Raw genomic sequence first — 22,619 nt, forward strand, 5'->3', positions numbered from 1 at the left:
GGTTCTTTACTGCTGAGTCACCTGGGAAGCCCCTCTGCCAGGTGTGGCTTGTCCCAATAGAATGCTCTACAGGACATTCTTTCCCTTAAAAGCACCCCTGGGACTGCTGTGTGTAATTCCTGTCAGCTGGGGGATGGGGGTTCTCAAAGGACAGGCTCAGCTGTGCTGCTCATGGCTCCAGGTCGTAGTGCTGGGTCAACATCTCTGCACACAGCCCCCTTGCTGCCATCTTGAATCATAGACCTGGGTTCAGCGTCTCTGCACTCGGCCCTGGGACCGCCATCTTGAATCACAGTGCCGGCGCAGAGACTGCACACGGCCCTCAGAGCTGAGGTGTCAGTGTAGCTTTTCACACCAGGGAGTCTCCTCTGAAGGGCCAGGTGCGAGGCTTCTGCACGAGGCGCCCTGTGAGCAAGTGAAACAAGACTCAGCACAAAGGGAGAGAAAAAAGGTGACACTTTATCTCATTAGTCAGATTCTACTTTTACTCCCAGGGAATTGTTGATGGGCTTTGTCAGTGATTGTTCCATCACAGCCCAGCCTCCCTGAATATTAAGGGCACCACCTTACCTTTAAGGTGGAGGGGCAGGGGCTTCCAGGCCTCTCCAGGTGAGTCACCTTCCTAGCATCTGCACAGGTTCACTAGCCGGGAAGCTCTGTGAACCCCATCCTATTGGTTTTTTATTGAGGCTTCATAGAAACATACTTTAGGCAAGACTGGTTAGTGCATTGGCCATTGGTAGTTCAACTGCTTCCAGTTCCACTTCTTCCTAGACATGGGAGGGTGTGGCTGAAAATGCCAACCCTTTAATCAGGTGTTTGGTTTTTCTGACAAACAGATGAATTCACTAAAACTCAGGTGTAGTTAAAAGGGGCCTGTTATAATTATCAAAAGATACTTTTTCACTCTTATCTTAGAGCACCTAAGGGTTTTAGGAGTTCTGTACCAGCAACATCATGAAGACCAATGACATATTCTAAGTCACAACATCATAATCTTCAAGGTTCATCCACGCTGCAGCACTTGTCAGAATTTCCTTCATTTTTAAGGCTGAGTAATATTTCATTGTATGCTTATACCACACTTTGTTTATTCATTCCAGAAATATTTCTTTGAATGCATTTATTTTCTTCCTATATATTCATATGGGCTTCGTGTATGGGGAAAATGTCTGAAGCTATTCATTTCCCTCTTGTATTGGTACCTGCTTATTAGCTCATTTAAAATTTATTTATTTGAGGGATAAACAAAGTAAACCTTGACTTCTTGCTTATGTACTTTTCTCTGTGCTCAGTTCACTGCTGAGTAACTGTCCTTCATGACAGGAGAAGAATGAGCTGTGGTCTTTCCTTTTTCCTTCTCTTATCAAAACAGGATTCCTCAGGGCCAGCCTAGCAGTAGAACAGACACTAGGGAGCCTGGGGCTGTCATGTAAGTAGCCTGGCAGCTTTGTGCCCATCATCAGTTCTCACCTCCGCTGACCAGTACTGGCCACTAGCTCAGGGTATCTCGCGGTGGGGTGGGGTCTATCCCAGGAAGGACTCCAGGGTCCTGCTCCATTCCAATTGGCGCTTCCCACAGTGCCCTTGTTTGGTCCTGATGAGGGCAGCGTGCCAGGAGGGCGGGCTGCTATCTCCTTCTGCCAGCTTTCTCCTGGTCTTCACCACAGCGGAGGGGCATTTCTGCAGCAGCCCGCCCCTCCCTCTGCACCTTGTGGGTGGGGGCCCGGGCTCAGAGCGCGCCCTCTGGTAGAGTTTGCAGCCCAGTGTGGGACCGTGGGCGCCTGGGGTCCTGCGCCCCGCGCCCCGCGCTGTGCGGCCCCCACCGCCTCCATCAGCGGCCTCGCCTCACACCTGCGTGTGGCCCCGGCTGCTCCCACCCCACAGGCCTGCAAGATGCAGCCCGTGTCCCCGGAGGGGAAGCCCAACCCGCTGCAGGACGCGAACTTCTGCTCGCGGCTGTTCTCCTGGTGAGTTCCCGCCTGGGCTGAGACACCCCGCCGCCTCAGGGCCAGTGCATGAGGCTGCTGACCCCTCTCAGGGGCTGAGGGTCGAGGGTCAGGGCGAGGGAGCGCTTTCCGATGGCTGCTTGTAGCGGTGGGGGTCTCCCCACGCCGGCCGCGGGGGTCCCTGTCTGCGCCCTTGGGTGGGGCGGCAGGAAGGGGTAGCAGGACCGGGAAGAGGAACCTGGTGGCGGGGCGCAGGGTCTCCCTGCCTTGCGGCTCGCTGCCCCGTCACCCTCCTTAGTCCCGGGAGCAGGAGGGGCAGCGGGAGCAGGAGGCAGGGAGGCTGAGAACCCAGGCTGCCCAGGGGGGTCACCGCCAGCCGGAGAAGGACCGGACCCCGCACTCCATCCTTAGCCGGCTTCCCCAGGCCAGCTCTGGATTCATAGTTCTGAACTAATTCTCACTTTCCCCGCTAAACGAACAGCCCTGAACAGCTTCTTTTGTCTAATTAGTGGCCTGCTCCTGTTGCCATAATGTCCCCACCTTTCCCCACATTCCTGAGGTGAAGGCTGAGTTCCAGCTGCTCCAGGCTCCCTTGTCCCTGTGTCTGTGACCATGTCTCCCTCCCTCCCTCTTTCTCTCTGTGCGCATCTCTCACTGTTCATTCTGATATCTAGTTGTGACACATTTCACGTGTGTAAGAATACTATTGTTTTTTATTTAATGAACGGGGATGTGATTCTTGAACCATTTTGCTTTTATCTGGGATACACTGACAGGACTGGAGGATGTATTTGACCAGCCGCTTTTCTTACTGTGAATGTCTCTGCTTCCACTTTTGAGAGTCACCCTGGGGATGGGTTCCCTGAAGCCTGTGGGGTCTTATCTGCATCTCTAGGCTTTCCAGAAGCAGTGCAGGGTCTTGATGCAGGTGGTCCTGCCCAGGAGTCCTCTGGTCCTGAAACCACTCAAGGGTCCCTGAGCTGGGAGGAAACTCACAGATGAAAAGGGGCTCAGAGAGATGAAGCTCTTAACTGAAGTTTTCCATCTTGTAGCTGGGACCACTAACTAGGCAGGGCGGAACCTTTGGGTTTAATCACACTTGAGTGATTATTATATCTTTCATTCCTGGATGCTAAACCATTCATCTTTCCCACAAATTCTGATATTTCTTTTGTTTTTATGTGGGAGGGCCTTGGGGATCCCTAGGAGACAGAAACTTGTGTGCATGTTTTGATAGTAGTTTATTCAGTGTGTGAGGCTACATCTCTTGGCCATTTGATAGCCCTTAAGGAAAGAGGGTCAAGAAGGGAAAATATGGGTGTGGGCTTCCCTGTTGCCTCAGTGGTAAATAATTCGCCTGCCATAGCAGGAGACCAGGAGACGTGTGTTTGATCCCTGGGTGGGGAAGATTCCCTGGAGGAGGAGATGGCAATCCACTTCAGTATTCTTGCCTGGGAAATCCCATGGACAGAGGAGCCTGGTACGCTACAGTCCATGGGGTTGCAAAAGAGCTGGACATGACTGAGTGACTAAATAGCAACAACTGTAAATGATACCAAAGTAGAGACACCTCTCCTTAACTTGAGGCAGGGCAAGGAACTCTCCAGGGATGTTCTATTTGTGGATGTTCAAAATGTATGGAAATGGGAAGATGAGGACTTCTCATTGATTTGGGTAGACCCCATTCCAATTTTCCTGCTAAATTGGAAGGAGCTATTACCTCTTATTTTACATGTGAAGTCACCTAAGCAGAGGGTTTGAGTAATTTTTTTAACTTTATTTTATATTAGAGTATAGCCAATTTACAATGTTGTGATAGTTTCATGTGGACAGGAAAGGGACTCTGTCATACCTACACATGTATCCATTCTCCCCCAAATTCTAAGAGTTTGAGTAACTTGCTTGCATCACACAGCTTAATAGTGAAAGTTGGATCCCAAATCAGCAGTCTGTGTAGCCCAGTATGTAACTGCTATTCTGAGCTGCTTCTCTCTGGATACTTGTTCTTAAATGCAGGGAGAAGGCAAATGCAAACAGACCGTTGATCTTGTAGGCAGGAATTTCTCAAGGGAAGTTCTTAAAGTTCTTGCTGTTGGAGATGATGCTCGTGAAGCATCTCTATAAGCAAGCTTTAGGGTGGCTGTTCTCAGAATATGGCTCTCAGACCTGTGGCATCCTTGACACCTGGGAGCTTGTTAGAAATGCAAATCCCCCCTCCAGTCCTTTTAGACCAATTCTGTAAATTTAGAAATGGTGGAGGTGGGGTTAAACAAGCTCCAGGTAATTCTGATGGAAGGTGGAGGCTGGCTTCTGCTTTACGGCGCTCCAACCACTGGTATTGTTCCTTCAGTGCTAACTTTTAAAAAGGGGTCCAGACTTTGTGAAGCTGGTTGGTGACCACAATTGCCATCTTGTTTGTAAAGTGTGAGGTACCCTTGTGATTTCCTCGTCTCCCCCACTGGAAATTGAAATGAGCCCAGGCAGGAAGTGCTGCCCAGAGACAAGGTCCACCTTGTAGAGAAAAACTGAATTTTCATCTTCTCACTGAGTGTTTGCTTTTCTTCTCACATTTCATCTGCTTTCTCAATTTGTAAATGATGGCAATAACTAGCTTACTGACTTTATACAAGTGACTGCACTAGGGTTTTGGTGTTTTCACAGCACAAGTAGGACTGACAGTCTAAGAGAAAGCATACATTTTGACTATTGTAAATTGTGAATTTTAGAAAAGGATACATATTTTTCTATTTCTATGAAAAAAAACTATAGAAGAAGGGCCTCCCAGATAGGTGGCACAGAGGTAGAGAATCCACCTGCCAGTTCAGGAGACACAAGAGATGCAGGTTTGATTCTTGGGTTAGAAAGATTCCCTGGTGTAAGAAATGGCAACCCACACCATTATTGTTGCCTAGAGAATCGCATGGAGCCTGGTGGGCTACAGTTGATAGGGTTTCAAAGAGTTGGACATGACTGAGCACATACAAGAAGAAAGGAATAAGGATTTGTTTTTATTAGCTAGGTCTACTTGCTGATATTTTGGTCATTTCTTAGTCTTTACCCTAGAAATCTTTGCACATCTGCACATGCACAGATTTTTTTTTAAATTAAAATTATAACTCATGGTTTTTCAGAGTTAATTTTTTTGGCAGATAGTTGCTTAACCCTGTTGTGTTAGTTATGCACCACAATAAGACACCAACTCACACATGGGAAAAAAAGGAAGAAACAATAGTGTTGGCAAGGATGTAGATAGAACCCTGCACACTGATGGTGGGGTTGTAAAATGGTGTATCACAAAGGACAAATATTTTATGATTTGATTTACATGAAGTCCTCAGAACAGTCAAATTCAAAGAGAAATAATGTGTCCTTGTGCTTGTCAAGGGCTGGGGGCAAGGGAAGTGGGGAGTTAGTATTTTAATAGCACAGTAGTACAGGATGAAAAGAGTTATGGAAATTGGTTACACAGTAATGTGAAGATAGTTAACAATACTGAACCGTGTGCTTGAAAAATCGTCAAGATGGTAAATTTTATGTTGTGTGCATTTTCCACAGTTTTAAAAAATTTAATGCGAAACAAAAATGGCACCTGATATGCCTCATTTGGAAGTGTTGTTCCTGTGTTAGAGTCTAGACTTTGCCACTTCCTGGTTATATAACCTTGAACTAGCCATATAACCTCTTAGTATTGGCCTCTGGAAAGTGGGGAGAACACCTGGAGAGAACACCTCCCTGGGATGCTGGGAGGATCGGTGATGCTCTGAACAGGACGAGTCCTTCCAAACAAAGAGCAGTCATCACCACCACAGAGTGCTCCAGCAATCCCATGTGGTCCTCAGTAGAAAGCCTCTGATAACTTTGATAGATGAGGATACAACAATAACAGTGCCCAACAGGAAGAAGAGATTCCTCTCCTTTCCTGGCAAGAACTCAGCCAATGAAAAGCCATGGACTCTGTAACAGCTCTCCCAACTTCCTTTTCCCCTCTATACAAGTGCTCTCCAGCTCTGGCACTTTGGGGACTTACACTTGGCTCGCTACAAATGAAAACCTCAAACTGCCATTCTCTGCTTATCTTGAATAAGCCCATCTTTGCTGAAGAAATATCTGACAGTCTATTTGTTTCAGGTCAACAGAGGGTAGGGAATCAACACACTGGGGAACCCATGCAAGACTCCGAATGGCAAATTATCCACTTGACACCTCTGAAAGGACTCTAGTCTCAGGCTGATCAGATACAGAACTATAAAGACCAAAAAAAAATCAAGAGTAAACTACAGATTAACTTAAATTTGTTAGGCAATTTGTTTTGCCTTAAGGACACACCAGTGAATTTAACTATACCTTTGGGATATTCTATTTCTTGCTTGAAGCTGTGGTTATTGTATAAAATTACCAAAACTCATCAAACTAAGCACTTACTGGGAACAGGTCAAGGTCAGAGAAAGAGCCCTGGAGAGCGCACCCAGCCTCCATCTACAACATGTGGATTTCTGACTATTAATGAAGAATAACAAGTGATATTCTGAAAATGGTGCAAAGAATCCTAGTTTGAAATTAAATACTTCTATCCATTCACCATCGATAGTTACTGAGTGCCTAGCAGGACCAACCTCCCTAAACCATCTCAGCACTCAGCCAGTTCACATCCCCCCTCATGTCATCAGCTTCTCTGAAAAGTGTCTCCAGAGAGTCTGTCTTGACACCAGACAGTTTCCACATCCACACTCCCTTTGCAAGGGGAAAGTTCACTGAGACATGGCCAATGTCAGGGGAGCAAGGATTTAACAGCTTCCTGATGGACCAAGTACATCTGGTCCAAGGTCCTGCCCCACCCTCATCTCTGAGGACAGGTCCTGCCCTCACCCCCAATCTGCTGGCCTCAGGGACGAGGGTGGAGAGAAATGCAGAGCTCACCCCAGAGGCTGCAGTGAGGACAAAGTGTCAAGGGACTGGACAATCCAATCCCCAGCTGGACATGCTTCATTAACTATGTTTCTTATTTCCAATAGTGAGGAATAAGAAAAATTCAGTAAACTAAAAAAAAAAAAAAAAGCTAGCTGCCTTTACTGTTAGAAATAAAATAAGAAAAAAGCTAAAATGAAACAGATTTAGATGACATTAGGATTCTTAAAAGACATACTACAAAAGCAGCAGGAGAAATGAAAAAGAAAAGCTTGATTTTATTTAATGATATATAATTTAAAACCTCTAAAGAACAAATGAAAATCTGAAAAAGTATTATATGCATGATTACAAGTTATTTCAAAAATGTAAATGTTCTATAGAAAAAATATATTAACAGACATTTGAAGAAAGACAAATGATAAAGAGACATAAAAAATGTTCCATCTCTATGAATTAAATGACAACCCACTCTTGTATTCTTTCCTGGAAAATCCCATGGACAGAGGAGTCTGACAGGCTACAGTCCGTGGGGTTGCAAAGAGTCAAACAGGACTGAGTGACTGAGCACGTGTAAGTCAAATAAATTCAAATTAAAATGGTTTGAATTATTTTTAACTTTAGGCCCAGAAAAACTGTATCAGGTACTCAAAGGTGACAATGAAATAAGCTCAAAAACAGCTGTTAAGAGGGCAAATTGGTCTGAACCTAATGGAAAACAATTCACCCCTTCACTAATTATTCTACTTCTGGGAATTTGGAAAAAGGAAAGATGCACCAAAATATATGGTCATGGATATGCATCACATCCTAATTAGCAATAAACTGTATTAAACAAAAGTGAAAGACTGCATACATTTCAATTAAATATCACATTTTGACAGACACAGACTCTCAGATTTTAGAGAATGAACTTATGGTTGCCAGGGAGAGTGATGGGGGAAAGGAATAGTTAGGCAGTTTGGTAGGGACATGTACACACTGCTGTATTTTGGATGGATAACCAACAAGGACCTACTGTATTGCACAGGGAACTGCTCAATTTTATGTGGCAGCCTGGATTGGAGCAGGGTTTGAAGGAGAATGGATACAAGTGTATGTATGGCTCAGTCTTTTTGCTGTCCTCCTGAAACTATCACATTGTCTGTTGGATATACTCCTATACAAAATAAAAAGTTTAATTAAAAAATACTATCAAGGGTGAAACAGATCACCAGCCCAGGTTGGATGCATGAGAGAAGTGCTCAGGGCTGATGCACTGGGAAGACCCAGAGGGATGGGATGGGGAGGGAGGCAGGAGGGGGGATCGGGATGGGGAACACATGTAAATCCATGGCTGATTCATGTCAATGTATGGTAAAAACCACTACAATATTGTAAAGTAATTAGCCTCCAACTAATAAAAATAAATGAAAAAAAAATACCACATTTTGAACATTATTTAATGCTATAAATAAATGTCAACTATCAAAAGTTAGGAAGGAATCAGGATCCAAAGATATTTTGATGTTGAACATCTTTTCCTCTTCAAGCAGAATTTTAAAGAGGGTCTTTTGTGGGCTTCCCTTGTAGCTCAGATGGTAAAAAAATCTGTCTGTAATGCAGGAGAACCTGGGTCAGAAAGATCCCCTGGAGAAGGGAATGGCTACCCACTCCTGTATTCTTGCCTAGAGAAATCGGTGGACAGACCAGGGAGTTGCAAAGAGTCAGACACAACTGAGTGATTAATGCTTTCACTTTGGGGGCAGGATATCATCATCTGGGTAAGTCCTGGCGCGCTGATTCCCTGAGCATTTTCTGTAGGGGACAAGTGTGGAATAAATCACCCAACATGTTTCAAACCTGCTTAGTGGTAAATCTCCTAGATATACACTGTTGTTTTGAAAGGAAACTGAGACCTAGAGATGTTAGAGGTCATGGAGAAGCTGAGCTGGAATGAAGTGGAGCAGAGGACAGTTGAGGCCCTGGGTGCTCAGCACCACTGCTGGGACTAGAGTCCAGATTTCTGACTCCTGGACCAGGGTTCTTTAAAGGTGCCAAGGTACCCGGATTAGCAAAATCTGAAGCTCAGTCTATCTTATTGCTTCTTTAATGAGTCATGGATATTCATACATTCAACAAATAGTTCTTGAGCACTTGTACCCATGTTGTCCTTGGAATAACAGGATAGAAGAACTGTGATCTCTGTCATTGCTGTTATTCAGTCCTTCAGCCATATCCAACTGTGCGACCCCATGGACCAACACACCGGGCTTCCTTGTCCTTTACTGTCTCCTCGAGTTTGCCCAAATTCATGTCCATTGAGTTGGTGATGTTATCTAACCATCTCATCTTCTGCTGTCCTCCTCTCCTTTTGCCTTCAATCTTTCCCAGCATCCGGGTCTTTTCCAATGAGTCAGCTTTTTGCATCAGCTTGGCCAAAGTATTGGAACTTCAGCATCAGGCCTTTCTATGAATATTCAGAGTTGATTTCCTTTAGGACTGACTGGTTTGATCTCTGTCCATGGGTTTTTATGGTCTGGCCTTGGAAATTTACCGAGGCCCATCAGTAAAATGGTGTTTACCAATGAACTGTCTCTGCATAGTAACTATTATCATTTAAATAATGCATAATCGATCTGAATAGGTTTTTTGGTGGGATCCTCTGTACAGTTACTGTTTTTTTCCCTTTATAATAAATAACTGCAGAGAGATAAGTTGAGATTATGTAAATATCATCTTCCACTTCAAACTTTCACACACTATTTTTAATTTCCACTGATGACTTTCTGACTTGATTGTTCCTTTTTTTTTTTCTGAGTTGTTAAACATTTTTATTGTGCAGACTTATAACTTTACAGGACATACAGGATAAAAAAGTATAAAATATCAGTAAGCATATAAAATTTCAGCAGTCTTTTTGACCAGCACTTGATTTGCACAAGGGACTAAGCATCTATATAGAACAGACATGTCGTATGACAAAACCCACTGAAAAATTAAAAAAAAAAAATAAAAAATAAATCTCTTCTTTCAGTTTAAAAAAAAAAAAAGAACAGACATGTCTTGGGATACATAGTTTACAGATTAAATCACAAAACAATTTCCCAAGTGATTTTCCTCATATAAAGATAAAAAATATCTTGCACTTAAAAATTATTCAGTATAGCACATTTTCAGTTATGTACACAGCTTAAAATAACTGATGACTTCTTTTATGTTTGTTTGCATTTATTTGCAAGAGCTTTCCTTTCTCTCCTGTTTATGTAGCACTACAGATTCATGGATTCTTTCATTATTTACTGGGTTAAGGCTCATTGCCATTTGTTTGTTCTGATGCTCAAAGTATCCCAGATTTGTCTAGTAAGAGCCATTCAAGCATCTCTGTTCTTCCTGCACATTCTCATGATTTCTTGAACACTTCCTTATTTTATGGCACAAGATGTCCCAGACCTATCTTGGACTCTCTCTGCCTGTTGGTCTTGGCCTGTAGACAGTGAGGCTTTTGCCAGGATTGCCTGGGGCTCTGCTCACCAGGGCTCATACTAGTTATGAGCAGCCCCCAGAGAAATTCTCCTTTTGCAGTCAGTGTTGTGGCTGGATCAGCCCTTGTGGTTCTTAAGATTGTGAGACACGTCTCAGAAAGAACCATCAGGGAACTTTGAAATGCCAAGGTATATCACTCACATGCCCTGGAGGGTACAAGGCACCCCTGGGGTGACACAGAGAGGTCCTGGGTAGAGAGAGAGAGCTCATGAGCAAGAATGGACTTGGGGTTCCCCCTTTTTGAGGTTGAGAGTTGGGTGTCTAGGATTTTAAAGTTTCCCTCTTTATTGGTGAATTTAAAAAATAAGAGCGGGAATTAAAGTACGCGAAGGGAGAAGCAAGCAGTCAGTGAGATGGTCTGTTATCAGGTCAACCAGAGCTTTCTGAAAGTGGTGACTTCACGGGTGGGGTGGCCTGGCTCTTTATCTCGTTGTGTAGCTGTCACGTGTTCACCGGAGATGAATGTCTTTGACATGGATGTCTCCAAAGCTTCATGTCAGGTGTTTATATCTATCAGGTGCTGACACATACAACCCCAACCTTGGAATCAGCCAGTTCTTCAGTTGGTTCCTTCTAGGGAAGAAGGATATTAAAAAGCCAAGAACTGGGTGAAGGGCACCAAAGGATACAAAGTTCCATTATAAAATAAGTTATATAGTAGATTAACTATAGCCACCAGACTGCACATTACATCCTCATGAAAGTGAAAGTCCCCCTGTTGTGTCTGACTCTTTGCGACCCCATGGACTATACAGTTCATGGAATTCCTGTCTGGAATGCGAGAGACCCGAGTTTGATCCCTGGGTTGGGAAGATCCCCTGGAGAAGGGAAAGTCTACCCACTCCAGTATTCTGGCCTGGAGAATTCCATGGACTGTATAGTCCACGGGGTCGCAAAGAGTTGGACACGACTGAGCAACTTTGACTTTCATGAAGGTATAATGTCCAGTTTGGTGACTATAATTAATCCTACTGTATTGAATACTTGAAAGGTGATACGAGAGTAGACTTTAAAAGTCCTTCCCACAAGAAAAAAAATTGTAATTGTGTATGTTAAACAAAACCCCAAGATTAGGGGGCTAGAATGCTCTTTGCTACCAGTGTGTCATTGCTTCTGGGGCCTCTCAGCCTACAGTGTTAGGGAGTGTGTATGTGTCTGTGTGTGAGTGTGTAAACACATGTCTAATTATTCCATCATATCACTATATATTTAAAATATAGTTTGTTTCTTTTTTAACAAAGCCCATCAATGTAGGATTCTAATTAGAGCTGTATAATTTAGATATATGTCACTGTCCTTTTAATTTTTAACAGGTGGCTAAACCCCTTATTTAAAATTGGTTATGAGCGGAAATTAAAACAAGATGACCTGTACTCAGTGCTTCCAGAAGATCGCTCCCAGCACCTTGGAGAAGAGCTGCAAGGGTGAGCACAGGAAGCAGGGACAAGGGAGGGAGAGTGAGAATTTCCAGGTGGGGCTAAAGGGGTTTATGTGTGGGGGGAGGCTTTGCCTTCCTTTGGGTTCTCTGGAGCCTCCTCCCCTGACACTGCATGCTCACCCTCTCAGGCTGACCCCGGGCTTAGCCCACTTTGGAGGCTGGGGGAGCCCGTGTTCCCTGTGTATCTGTGGACGTGGAGGGAGCCCGCAGCCACGGCCCTGGAGGCCGAGCTCTGTCCCCGGAGGTGGGGCCCCTGGAGGAGAGTGTCTGCCCTCCTGAGCGGGTCATGACCTGTGAGTCCAGTAAAGCTTGGCAGGAACTTGTTTCCTGAGACTGGGACTTTTCCCTCAAAACCTGGCCTGGTGGTTTTTCACGTGCTTCGGTCTACACTGCTCATCCTTCAGGAGCCCTGTGACCAGTTAGCCAGCACCTACGGGGCCGCCGCAGAGCGCCTGCGGGAAAGGCTCGGCTCCCTCTCCGCCCCTCCCCCGTCTCACCTGTAGCCGGGCTGCTCTTCACTGTGCTCTGTTTCTCATCACAGGTACTGGGATCGAGAGGTTTTGAGAGCCAAGAGAGACGCACGGCAGCCTTCTTTAATGAGAGCAATCGTCAAGTGTTACTGGAAATTCTATTTCGTTTTGGGACTACTTACGTTTCTTGAGGTTAAAACTTTTACATACTGTGCATTGCTTCTTAGTGTATGCAGATCAGTACTGAGATGGATGAGATGGTGGGGAGAGAGGACAGTGGTTTAAGGTCTGAAGATAAAACTTGTTTCTGAATCAGGATGGAGTTCAGTGGTTGTATTTACTTTTAGAATGGACAGGTGCTTAAAGACAAACACTTCAGGGGATTACTATTGGGTTGGCCAGAAAATTCTTTCAGGTTTCCTATAACAGCTTATGGCAAAACTTGAATGAACTTTTTGCCAAGCTAATAGTTTTTTTTCTAACCAATTAAAACATAGTATTGTGCAAGGATGGCACTGACAAGAAAAGACATTTTATACCATACTAGAAGGAAATGGCAACCAACTCCAGTACTCTTGCCTGGAAAATCCCATGGACAGAGAAGCCTGGTAGGCTACAGTCCATGGGGTCACAGAGAGTCAGACATGACTGAGTGACTTTACTTACTTAGGACATTGTTAGTGCTCAGTAAATGATATAAATGCTAAAAGTGATCCTTGAGAAAAAGAAGATCCTAAAACCTCAAGGAATATGTGCCTCCTGCTTTGGAGGAAGTAATCTTGGACCTGAGCCCAAAACCCAAGACATTTTATAGTCACTCAGCAAGCAATTGTTAACTTGCCCAAGACACATATGATAAATGCTTTCCTAAGAAGGGATCATCACCTCTCCCGTTCCAGTGGAACAGGACCTGGGGCCCTGCATCTGGGCAGGAGCTGCATAGCTCCTTCCTGGGCTGCACCCTCCCCGTGGGCCAGTTCACCCAGGCCAGAGTCCCCCTGTGGGGAGGAGCTCCAGCTTCACCATGAATTGTGGAGAATCCGTGCACCATCTGTGCTGGTTTCAGTCCTGACTGTGGGGGGTGGTTTGCTGGTTGAAGGAAGAGTCTTGGTAGCTGGGATTGGCAGAGAGTGTAGGAGGGGATGTGCAGGAGAAAACCAAAGGCAGAAAGCTATGAGGTCAGTGACCTCCATGACCCTGAAGATCCTGGGTCAAGGCCCCCCAGTGAGACACTTCCTCCTGGGGACACAGTGCCGTCAGCCCCCTGTTCTGGCTGAGCCTGCTGGAGGTCTGCTGCAGACCACCCTGGGTGGCTCATGCTCTACATGGTCCCTTATAGTATTGCCTTAGGGACACAGGCGGGCTGTGAGTGTGTGAGAGCAGGAGGGATGGAAGATGCAGTTGCTATGAAAAGGGTGTTTTAGGTGGAGAAGGTGTGAGCTGTCGTCAGTCCATTGTGTTGGGAGTGAGGTGGGTGGGCAAGTGGTTTACAAGTGGACAGCATGGCTCTTGTATAAAGGCTGTGTTGTACTGAAGGACATTGTGGGCAGTGGGCAGCTGGGTAGGTGAAGTCTGCCCTACACAACTGGAGAGACAGAGAATCTGTCATCTCCCAGGTAATTGGGTCAGGAAGTCAGATTTGGGATCCTAAATGAGGGTAGAGTTCAGGTGTCCATGTCACCTGGATGCCAGATTTGACTAGGATGTTGCTAGAAGCAACATCATGCTGTGTTCAGATAGACCAGGAGCCCTTTAACCTTCCCCTCATTACCACCGGTGATAATTTTAGATAGCAGAAGATCTAAATTCAGCTTGCTGCTGCTGCTGCTGCTGCTAAGTCACTTCAGTCGTGTCCGACTCTGTGCGACCCCATAGACGTCAACCCACCAGGCTCCGCCTCTCTAAAACATGAACACATTTACTTTATGACCTCCTGCCCTCTTAATTCCTCTGGTGCACAGAATGACTCATGGGTTACCCATGATTCTCAGACAGTGCTGTGACCAATCACAGCGCATGCACTCCTGGAAGCACCAGTGGAAAGAGGCAGGGTGATGCCAGTCCAGGGTGAAGCTTTAAGGGTTAGGATTTCAAAGCGTGAAACCTTTGTCCTGTGAGAATTGAGGAGTGCCCATAATGCTTGGGGAAAGAAGTACCAGGCTATTGTTCAACCTGGAGCATGTGCAGGTCTCCCCTAAATAGACCAGCCAGTGAGTTCCCTGCATGCCTGTCCCCTGTGTGTACCTTCATGGGGATCTTGGGTGAGGAGGAGAATAGGTCTCCTCCTGCCTGAGGCCCTCAGGGTAGAGAGGAGGATCCTAAAGACTCTTCCTAGGCCAGAGACACAGAGATCATCTCCCCAGATCATCAGGGCTTCTCTCTGAGAGGTGAGGTCTCCACCTGCTGGTGTGTAAATGGGGTGACCTGGAAGAGCCTCAGTGGGTTCCCTCACTCCCTACCCTGAGTGGGGAGGAGTGACCAGAGTTTATGTCCTCTTCCTGGGAACCTTAGAAATGGCCGGTCTTGTCTAATCACTGACCTTTGTCCAAGGCCACTTTTGCTGGTTGTCTCTGTTTTAGGTAGAGGCTATAAGAAGGCACATAATTGTGTAAGTTTTCGATTTGGAGCTCAGCTGATGGGCAGGAAGTAAGCAGAATCCTCTGCGTCCCAAAGTGGGCTCTGTGCCTGGACTCAGGGCTGGTTCCCCAGGAGCTGAGTGGTCTTTGCATTTATTTCCCAACCCTTTCTTCCATGTGTCCCTCACTTCTGCTCAACCCGGGAGGCTGGGAAGTGGCTGCTGGTGGCAAAGATGCTGTGGGCTCAGAGCAACCACTGAGGGCCACACAGCAGGGAGAGGAGGAGGGGGCACTGAGCCAAACAGATAGGGGCCTGCAGAGCAGACCTGCTGTGTGCGCCCTGCTGGTTCTTGAGAGCTTAGCATTAGCCATTAGGTGTTAGTAATATCCACAGTGATGACCTTGAGACATACTTGAGGGTGATGCTTTTCAATTCATTTAAAAAAAAAACTGTATTTTTATTGTCTCATTGAAAACTTTTTTTTTTAAATTGAAGGATGATTGACTTACAATATTAGTTTCAAGTGTACAGTGTAGTAATTCAATATTTTTGTACATTATAAAATGATCACCCTGATCAGTCTAGTTACCCTCTGTCACCATACAAAGTTATTCCAGTGTTATTGACTATATTTCCTATCTTGTAAATTACATTCCCATAACTGGAAGTTTGTGCCTCTTCATCTCCCTCACCTATTTCACTCATCCTCCAATCCCCCTCAATCCATTTTCTTTAATAAGTCAAGGAAATAGGTGACTCCTTTTTAAAAAGATTGCTTTCATAATGGTGAAAAATTCAAAATTCTTCTTAGAGTGAAACTTTTAATTACTGTCCAGAAAAGTTGACTTTTAGATGTGCCTTTTCTCAAGTTCTTGTTCTGCCAGGATGGCCTGTAAACAACAGTGAGTTTTCTAAGCCCTTTGTGAAACCAAGCTCTGCCATTAAGGATAGAATAGATCTCTTCCCAGGACTCCTGTCTTTTGTGTAAACTGTAGAAATCTTTGCTAATTTTTTGCTTTCTGGTTTGACAAGAAGTTTCTGGCTTATCGTTACACACAAAAAAGCTGTGCATTTTAAGTACAAATTTGCCCCAGCCCTGGAGTCTCCATTTCTCCAAGCAGTCATGGCTCCTTCTAGTGGGAAATGGTATTTAGAGACTATGGTCTGGGCACTAGGGGTGCTCATTGCTGTTGAGTTGGCTATTGTTTCTCAGCTTTGTCATTGGACAAAGCTAGAATACATTGTTTATAGTAAACAGACCTTGAGCTTATATGGGTATTTCCAATCTAAATCAGATTCAGGACAGTAGTGCTTTTACTTTATCTTTTACTCTTAGATTGGTATCTCTTTTCCTCTCATCATCTTTTCTCTTTTCTTCCATGCCTACTGGTGGCTCAGATGGTAAAGAGTCTGCCTGCAGCATGGGAGACCTGGGTTCGATTTTTGGGTTGGGAAGCTCCCCTGGAGGAGGGCATGGCAACCCTCTCCAGTATTCTTGCCAGGAAAATTCCATGGATAGAGGAGCCTGGCAGGTTATAGTCCCTGGGGTCACAAAGGAACACGACTAAGCAATTTCAGTGAATCCCAGTTCTCAATGATACTGACGTAATTATTCATTTAAAAATATTATAATATTAACACTATTAACCATAATGTGACTTTTGGAAGCATATTGTTGTTGTTGTTGCTGTTGATATTGTTCTTAGATAGGCATATCACACAGGGAATGTGTTTTCAAATTTTTTTAAAAAACCACTTTTAATAATTTGTTTTTGTGTAACTGTCAACCTACTTGGTGGATATAGTTTTTGTTTCATTTTACTCTGAAATTTTAGAAATTGATTTTGAAAACTTGATTGTTTTATAATTACAATTCTGTATAATGTTTTCACAATTCCAAAATCAAATCAACAAAAGAGGCTATTTTTAAAGAAGACTGGTATCCTTGTTCCATTATAATTCTTCTCTCTCTTTAGATGTAACATTACAAATTTTGATTCATACTTTTATTTTGTAAATACTTTATTTTATAAACATTTATTTTTTTCCTGTGGTTTCGAATGAAAGATCTGAATTTCATCTTTGGAGTCTCAAGAGCTTGGGTTCATAAAGAATTTTCTTAGAAGTATGATACATAACATGGAACTCAGGTTTAAACCTTCTGTGGTACTTGTAAGTTCTTCAAAGCAGGTTCATGGCCCCTCCAGTCCCAGATGCCCTGATGATGTGGGAGAATAGCAGATGCTTACATGGGATTAGTTTCTACATCCAGAATCTTCCAGGGAGAGAGAACTTCAGGGTTCATCCTTAATCAGTTGAACCTAAACCGGTTTCTGGAGGTTTGCCTTCAGGTCTCAGAGTGCTCTTAATCCCTCCCAAGTGATGCTAAGGAGCAGTCAGGATGAAGACCACTGTGTCAGGAGGAGTGAAGTTGCATTTAGAATCCTAATGATTTTTTCAGGATTATTGATTTTCCTCCTTAGCTCTGGATCTTTCTCAACTCTGCTCCTTGTCACCTGTTCCCCCATTTCTGAAGATAAATTGCCCCTTAATTTTTCCCACAAGCTCATTTTTTTTCTGCTTATATATTTCACTGAAGCATTTTTTCTTTGTCTGATGTAGGTTGTTTCTGTTTTCTGTGTTTTCTTAATTTTTCTCATGAAGCAGAGATGGTGGAGTTGGGTAAGAAACCTTTTAAGTATGTGTGAAAATGTAACGGAGAAACTATACTGAGTAGGAATTTTAGCACTTAACTCTGTGAAAAGTTCCCCTAAGAAGCAGGAAATGGGGCCCAAAAATCAAGTGCTTTCAGGAGGCTGAATACCAAGGACTCCACCAAGAAATGTCTGCTGCAGAGACTCAGATTCTTGTAGAACTTTGATCAAATTTTGTCATATTATATTAGACTCTTTTTTAAAAATCTTTCATGGTTTCATAGTCGTGAAGAATTCCTATTAGGATATAAAAACTCTATTCTTCAATGGTTTATGGAAAGAATATTCTCAAATCAGTCTGATGTCAAACATGAAGAGTTTTGGGGAACAATTTTTGATCTTGTGCTTGCCTATCCAGAAAATTTTAATTTGGTTAGTTTCAAGTTTGGTAGGGAATATTTTCACAGTTGTTTTATTCCTCACTAGTTGAGGTGAGGATCAAGAATAGACAGAAGGGTAGAAGCTATAGGCCCTGGACTGGCATTACTCCTTAGTGAGTTTGTTTGCTCATCTGGGTTATTAAAGACTATCTTTCAGGAGATAACCCCAGACACCTAGGCAGTAATTACCTGCCTTTATTTTACACTCTTTTTGGCTGAATTTCTTGCATTTATTAGTATTCTTTTAGGTGGGTGACATTACTCTTACTCCTCCTGTAATTGAAATGATGTTATGATCAAATACATGAGTAACAGACAGCTGAGTAACAGCCAACAAAGGTCCGTCTAGTCAAAGCTGTGGTTTTTCCAGTAGTCATGTATGGATATGAGAGTTGAACTGTAAAAAAAAACTGAGCACTGAAGAACTGATGCTTTTGAACTGTGGTGTTGGAGATGACTCTTGAGAGTCCCTGGACTGCAAGGAGATCCAACCAGTCCATCCTAAAGGAGATCAGTCTTGAATATTCATTGGAAGGACTGATGCTGAAGCTGAAACTCCAATACTTTGACCACCTGATGCGAAGAACTGACTCACTGGAAAAGACCCTGATGCTGGAAAGATTGAAGGTGGGAGGAGAAAGGGATGACAGAGAATGAGATGGTTGGATGGCATCACTGACTTGATGGACATGAGTTTGAGCAGGCTCTGGGAGTTGGTGATGGACAGGGAAGCCTGTCAATCTGCAGTCCATGGGGTTGCAAAGAGTTGGACATGACTGAGCAATTGTACTGAACAGACAGCAGTGATTCCCAAAAAGAATCAGAGTTTTAGGACACTTTGGGATGGCAGGTATTACCACTGGGCTTCTGGTGGATAGCCCCAGGTTTGTAGCCTGCAGCACTGGGCTTCCCTTGATCCTATCTGGGCTGGTACTGCCATGTGTAGTTTGATGTTTTTGCTTCTCTGTGTAGGTCTCCAGAATTCCATCTCAGTAAACTATATCAACAGTGTGTTTTACAATCTATGAGGGGCTCTTCTTAAGCTCTTTGTGCTTCCAGGAGTGAATGATGAGGCTTCCTAGAAATGTAACAGTGAACCTTTGTGTTCTTGAGAACTGGTCTTCTTCCTCTGAGATGGTCATCTTACTCATAATCCTTCCAATAAACAGTCTTCTCTTCTCTGGAGTAGATGAAATCTCCTATAACCTTGTGGAAGGTAAGGCAGGTGTTACAGCCTGTGAACATGTGTGTAGAACAAGACAGGGGTGTAGGGCTTCAGTGTCACATCCATTTGAGAGATGGCATTAGCTTTCTGTCGTTAATCTGATCAGGCACTATTAGTTGAGCAGAAAGTGCTTTTAGTTATGCTTTGTGTTTTGAATTTTGGATTCTCCTTCTCTTCCTCCTGTGGGTTCCTCAACATTTTACAGACGGAAGAGAGCTATCAAAAACAAACCCATCAGGGGACTCCCCTGGTGGTCCAGTGGTTAAGAGTCTGCCTTCCAATGCAAGGGTCATGCGTTTGATTACCACCCTGAACTTGCCCGATCTCGTCTGATCTGGGAAGCTAAGCAGGGTCAGGCCTGCATAGTACTTTGATGGGAGACCACGTGGAAATACCGGGTGCTGTAGGCTTTGAGTTCCCTGGTGGCTCAGACAGTAAAGCATCTGCCTACAATGCAGGAGACCTGGGTTCAATCCCTGGGTTGGGAAGATCTCCTGGAGAAGGAAATGGCAACCCACTCCAGTATTCTTGCCTGGTAAATCCTATAGATGGAGGAGCCTAGTAGGCTACAGTCCCTGGGGTTGCAAAGAGTCGGACAAAACTGAGTGACTTCACTTTCAGGGAATTAAGGTATCACATGCCTCAGGGCAACTATGCTGGTGCTTTCCAACTAAAGAAGCATGTGCACTGCAATGAAGACCCAATACGGAAAAAAAAAAAAAAAAAAAAAAGGATTCCTGTTGGAGATTTCTTGGTGAATGATGCTTCTCAGTCGAGTAGACCAGTTAAAGTTGATAGACATCAAATCTAGACATTAATTTAGAACAATCAATGTTATATCATGTGGGAGATGGCCAGCATACTCAAAATATGCAAAAGAAAATGAAAGTCATTTCACCATCTTGGTTCAATTAATCACTTTGTTGTTTGGTTTCCACCTAAGTTAAGCGAGGGAAAATAAAACCTTCTTGACCATTATTTCCACATGCAATTCTCTACTGAAATGTAACTATTAATAAAATGCTCCTTTTTAAAAACAAATTGTGATGGTCACTGACATGTGGATACTCTACACTAATTGGAATGAGATGGTTGGGTAAGTGAAATGAACTACCATCAAGCACACCAAAGTCCAGTCTTCATCCAGATAAGGTGATATTGTGTATACAGTGGGACTGGAAGGGAGTCCTCTGTTATGAGCTCCTTCTGGAAAACCAAACAGTTAATTCCAACAAGTACTTCTCCCAGTTAGGCCAACTTAAAGCTGCACTTGATGTAAAGTGTTGGAATTAGTCAACAGAAAATGAATTATCTTCCATCAGGATAGTGTAAGACCACATGTTTCTTTGTTGACCAGGCAAACACTGTTATAGCTTGGCTTGGAAGTTCTGACTCATCTGCCATATTCAGCAGACACTGCTCCTTAGGGTTTCTGTTTATTTTGTTTTTTACAAAATTATTTTAATGGAAAGAATATTAATTCCCAGGAAGACTGTGAAAGGTACCTGAAATAGTTTTTGCTCAAAAAGATATAACATTTTGGGAAGATGGAATTATGAAGTTTCCTGAAAAATGGCAGAAGATAGTGGAACAGAACTTTGAATATGTTCAACAAAGTTCTTGGTGAAAATGAAAAATGTGTCTTTTATTTTTACTTAAAAACCAAAAGAACTTTTTGGCCAACCCAATACTAAGGCTTTATTGTCTTTGAATGAGAGATTTTGACTTACGTTAAAGCTATTTTCTGCTTGTCTTATAGGAGAGAGTGGATGTGTGTATTTTTCTTTTAGGTTAGCCATGAATGTAGCATTTTGTCAAGATGGGTTTTTAAAATGCTAATTATAAAAGTAAAGCTTATGTTAAGGAAAACTGGCATGACTTGTATTTCTGATTAGGGCTTTTTTCTTTCAGGAGGGCACCAAGGTAGTTCTGCCCATATTTTTGGGGAAAATTATTAGTTATGTTGAAAACTATGATCCTGCCAATTCTGCTGCTTTGCACGAAGCCTACGCCTACGCGGCAGGGCTGAGCGCCTGCGTGCTCGTGTGGGCCGTTCTGCACCACGTGTACTTCTACCACATTCAGCGCGTGGGGATGAGGCTGAGAGTAGCCGTGTGCCACATGATCTACCGCAAGGTGAGTGTCACTCGGTACCACAGTGTGTACCTCCCCAGAAGCGTCAGAAATGTCTTGGGAAAGTTCTCTGTAAATTAAACATTTTGTAACTGGGATCATTTACACCTTCCTAGAGAAGCTTGCTATTTGCAGCAGGCCAATTTTGTTGTTATCATTTAAGCAAACTTTACCAGTAAATAATCAAAAGTTTTGTATTGAGATTGGGTCAAATCTGCCTTTGATCACTTTAATCCACAGGTTATTGCATAATATCCACTTAACTTGTAATGGAATCTAATTAAAAAATAAGTATAAAAAGTATCAAATTGGTTTTCAATGTTTTCGTACTTTAATCTTCTAGCTGTATTTGTGGCAATTTTGTTGTTCATTAAGACCATCTTTTGGAAAAGGAAATGGCAACCCACTCCAGTATTCTTGCCTGGAAAATCCCAGGGACATAGGAGCCTAGTGGGCTGCCGGCTATGGGGTCGCACAGACTCAGACATGACTGAAGCGACTTAGCAGCAGTAGCAGCAGCAGCAAGACCATCTTTTATATCAAAGTTGTATTTAAAAGTAAACTTCAGTGATTTGTAAAGTTAAATCTAGGAGCACAGAATGTATTTGAGAAAGGGAATGATTTTATGTTTAAATGACCCATCTAATCATGTTGAATGTAATTATGTGAACTAAAGGAAAATATAAATGGAATCCATGCTAAACATAGACTTGCTCACTATATTCTATAGTTATGATTGTTTATAATGGTATTAAAGAATAGAGCTGAATGTTGGGATGAAACTTGAAATCTTATGTTGTTTTTAGTAATTTTGGTGAGAATTTATTGCTGTTCATTCAAGTTATTTTCTTAATTCAATATTTCCTCTTTCTTTAATATGAATTTTAGCACTTTTAATAAAACCTGATTTGATGTGTTCAGTGAATTTGTATTGAGAAATGCCACAGAATTATTCCATAGTTTACCCTGATCTTAACTAGTTTAAAAGAATAAGGATTTTAGGTGTTTTTACAAATTGCCACAGATACACCAGTGTTAAGAGCTGAAGAGCTCTTTATAAACTTGATCCTACATATCTCTTTGCCCTGGGCTGTTTGCTTTTTCCTAGAATTTTTTTTTTTTTTTTATTTAGCTGTATTTTAGAGTTGAAATTTGCTGAGAGAGTAGATGTTAAGTGTTCTCACCACACACATGAAAGGATAACTACATGCGATGATGGGTATGTTCATTTGTTTTCCTATTGTAACTGTTTCCCAATGTTTATTTACATCAAAACATCATGTTGCCCACATTAAATATATTT

The 22,619-nt window shown here is 43.2% G+C and overlaps 1 protein-coding gene across 1 annotated transcript in view; it reads left to right on the forward strand.

Moving 5' to 3' along the window:
• Positions 1 to 1,896: 1,896 nt before the first annotated feature.
• The window catches only part of LOC136144146 (ATP-binding cassette sub-family C member 4-like), a 158,554-nt gene continuing 137,831 nt past the window's right edge, over positions 1,897 to 22,619 (forward strand). Inside the window, exons 1-4 of the mRNA XM_065901806.1 lie at positions 1,897 to 1,970; positions 11,693 to 11,803; positions 12,359 to 12,479; positions 21,095 to 21,319. Coding sequence (XP_065757878.1) covers positions 1,897 to 1,970; positions 11,693 to 11,803; positions 12,359 to 12,479; positions 21,095 to 21,319 — 531 coding nt within the window. The remainder of the gene's footprint in view (positions 1,971 to 11,692; positions 11,804 to 12,358; positions 12,480 to 21,094; positions 21,320 to 22,619) is intronic.

The sequence above is a fragment of the Muntiacus reevesi genome, chromosome 11 (assembly GCF_963930625.1).
Source record: "Muntiacus reevesi chromosome 11, mMunRee1.1, whole genome shotgun sequence".
In the NCBI taxonomy this organism is placed as follows: domain Eukaryota; kingdom Metazoa; phylum Chordata; class Mammalia; order Artiodactyla; family Cervidae; genus Muntiacus; species Muntiacus reevesi.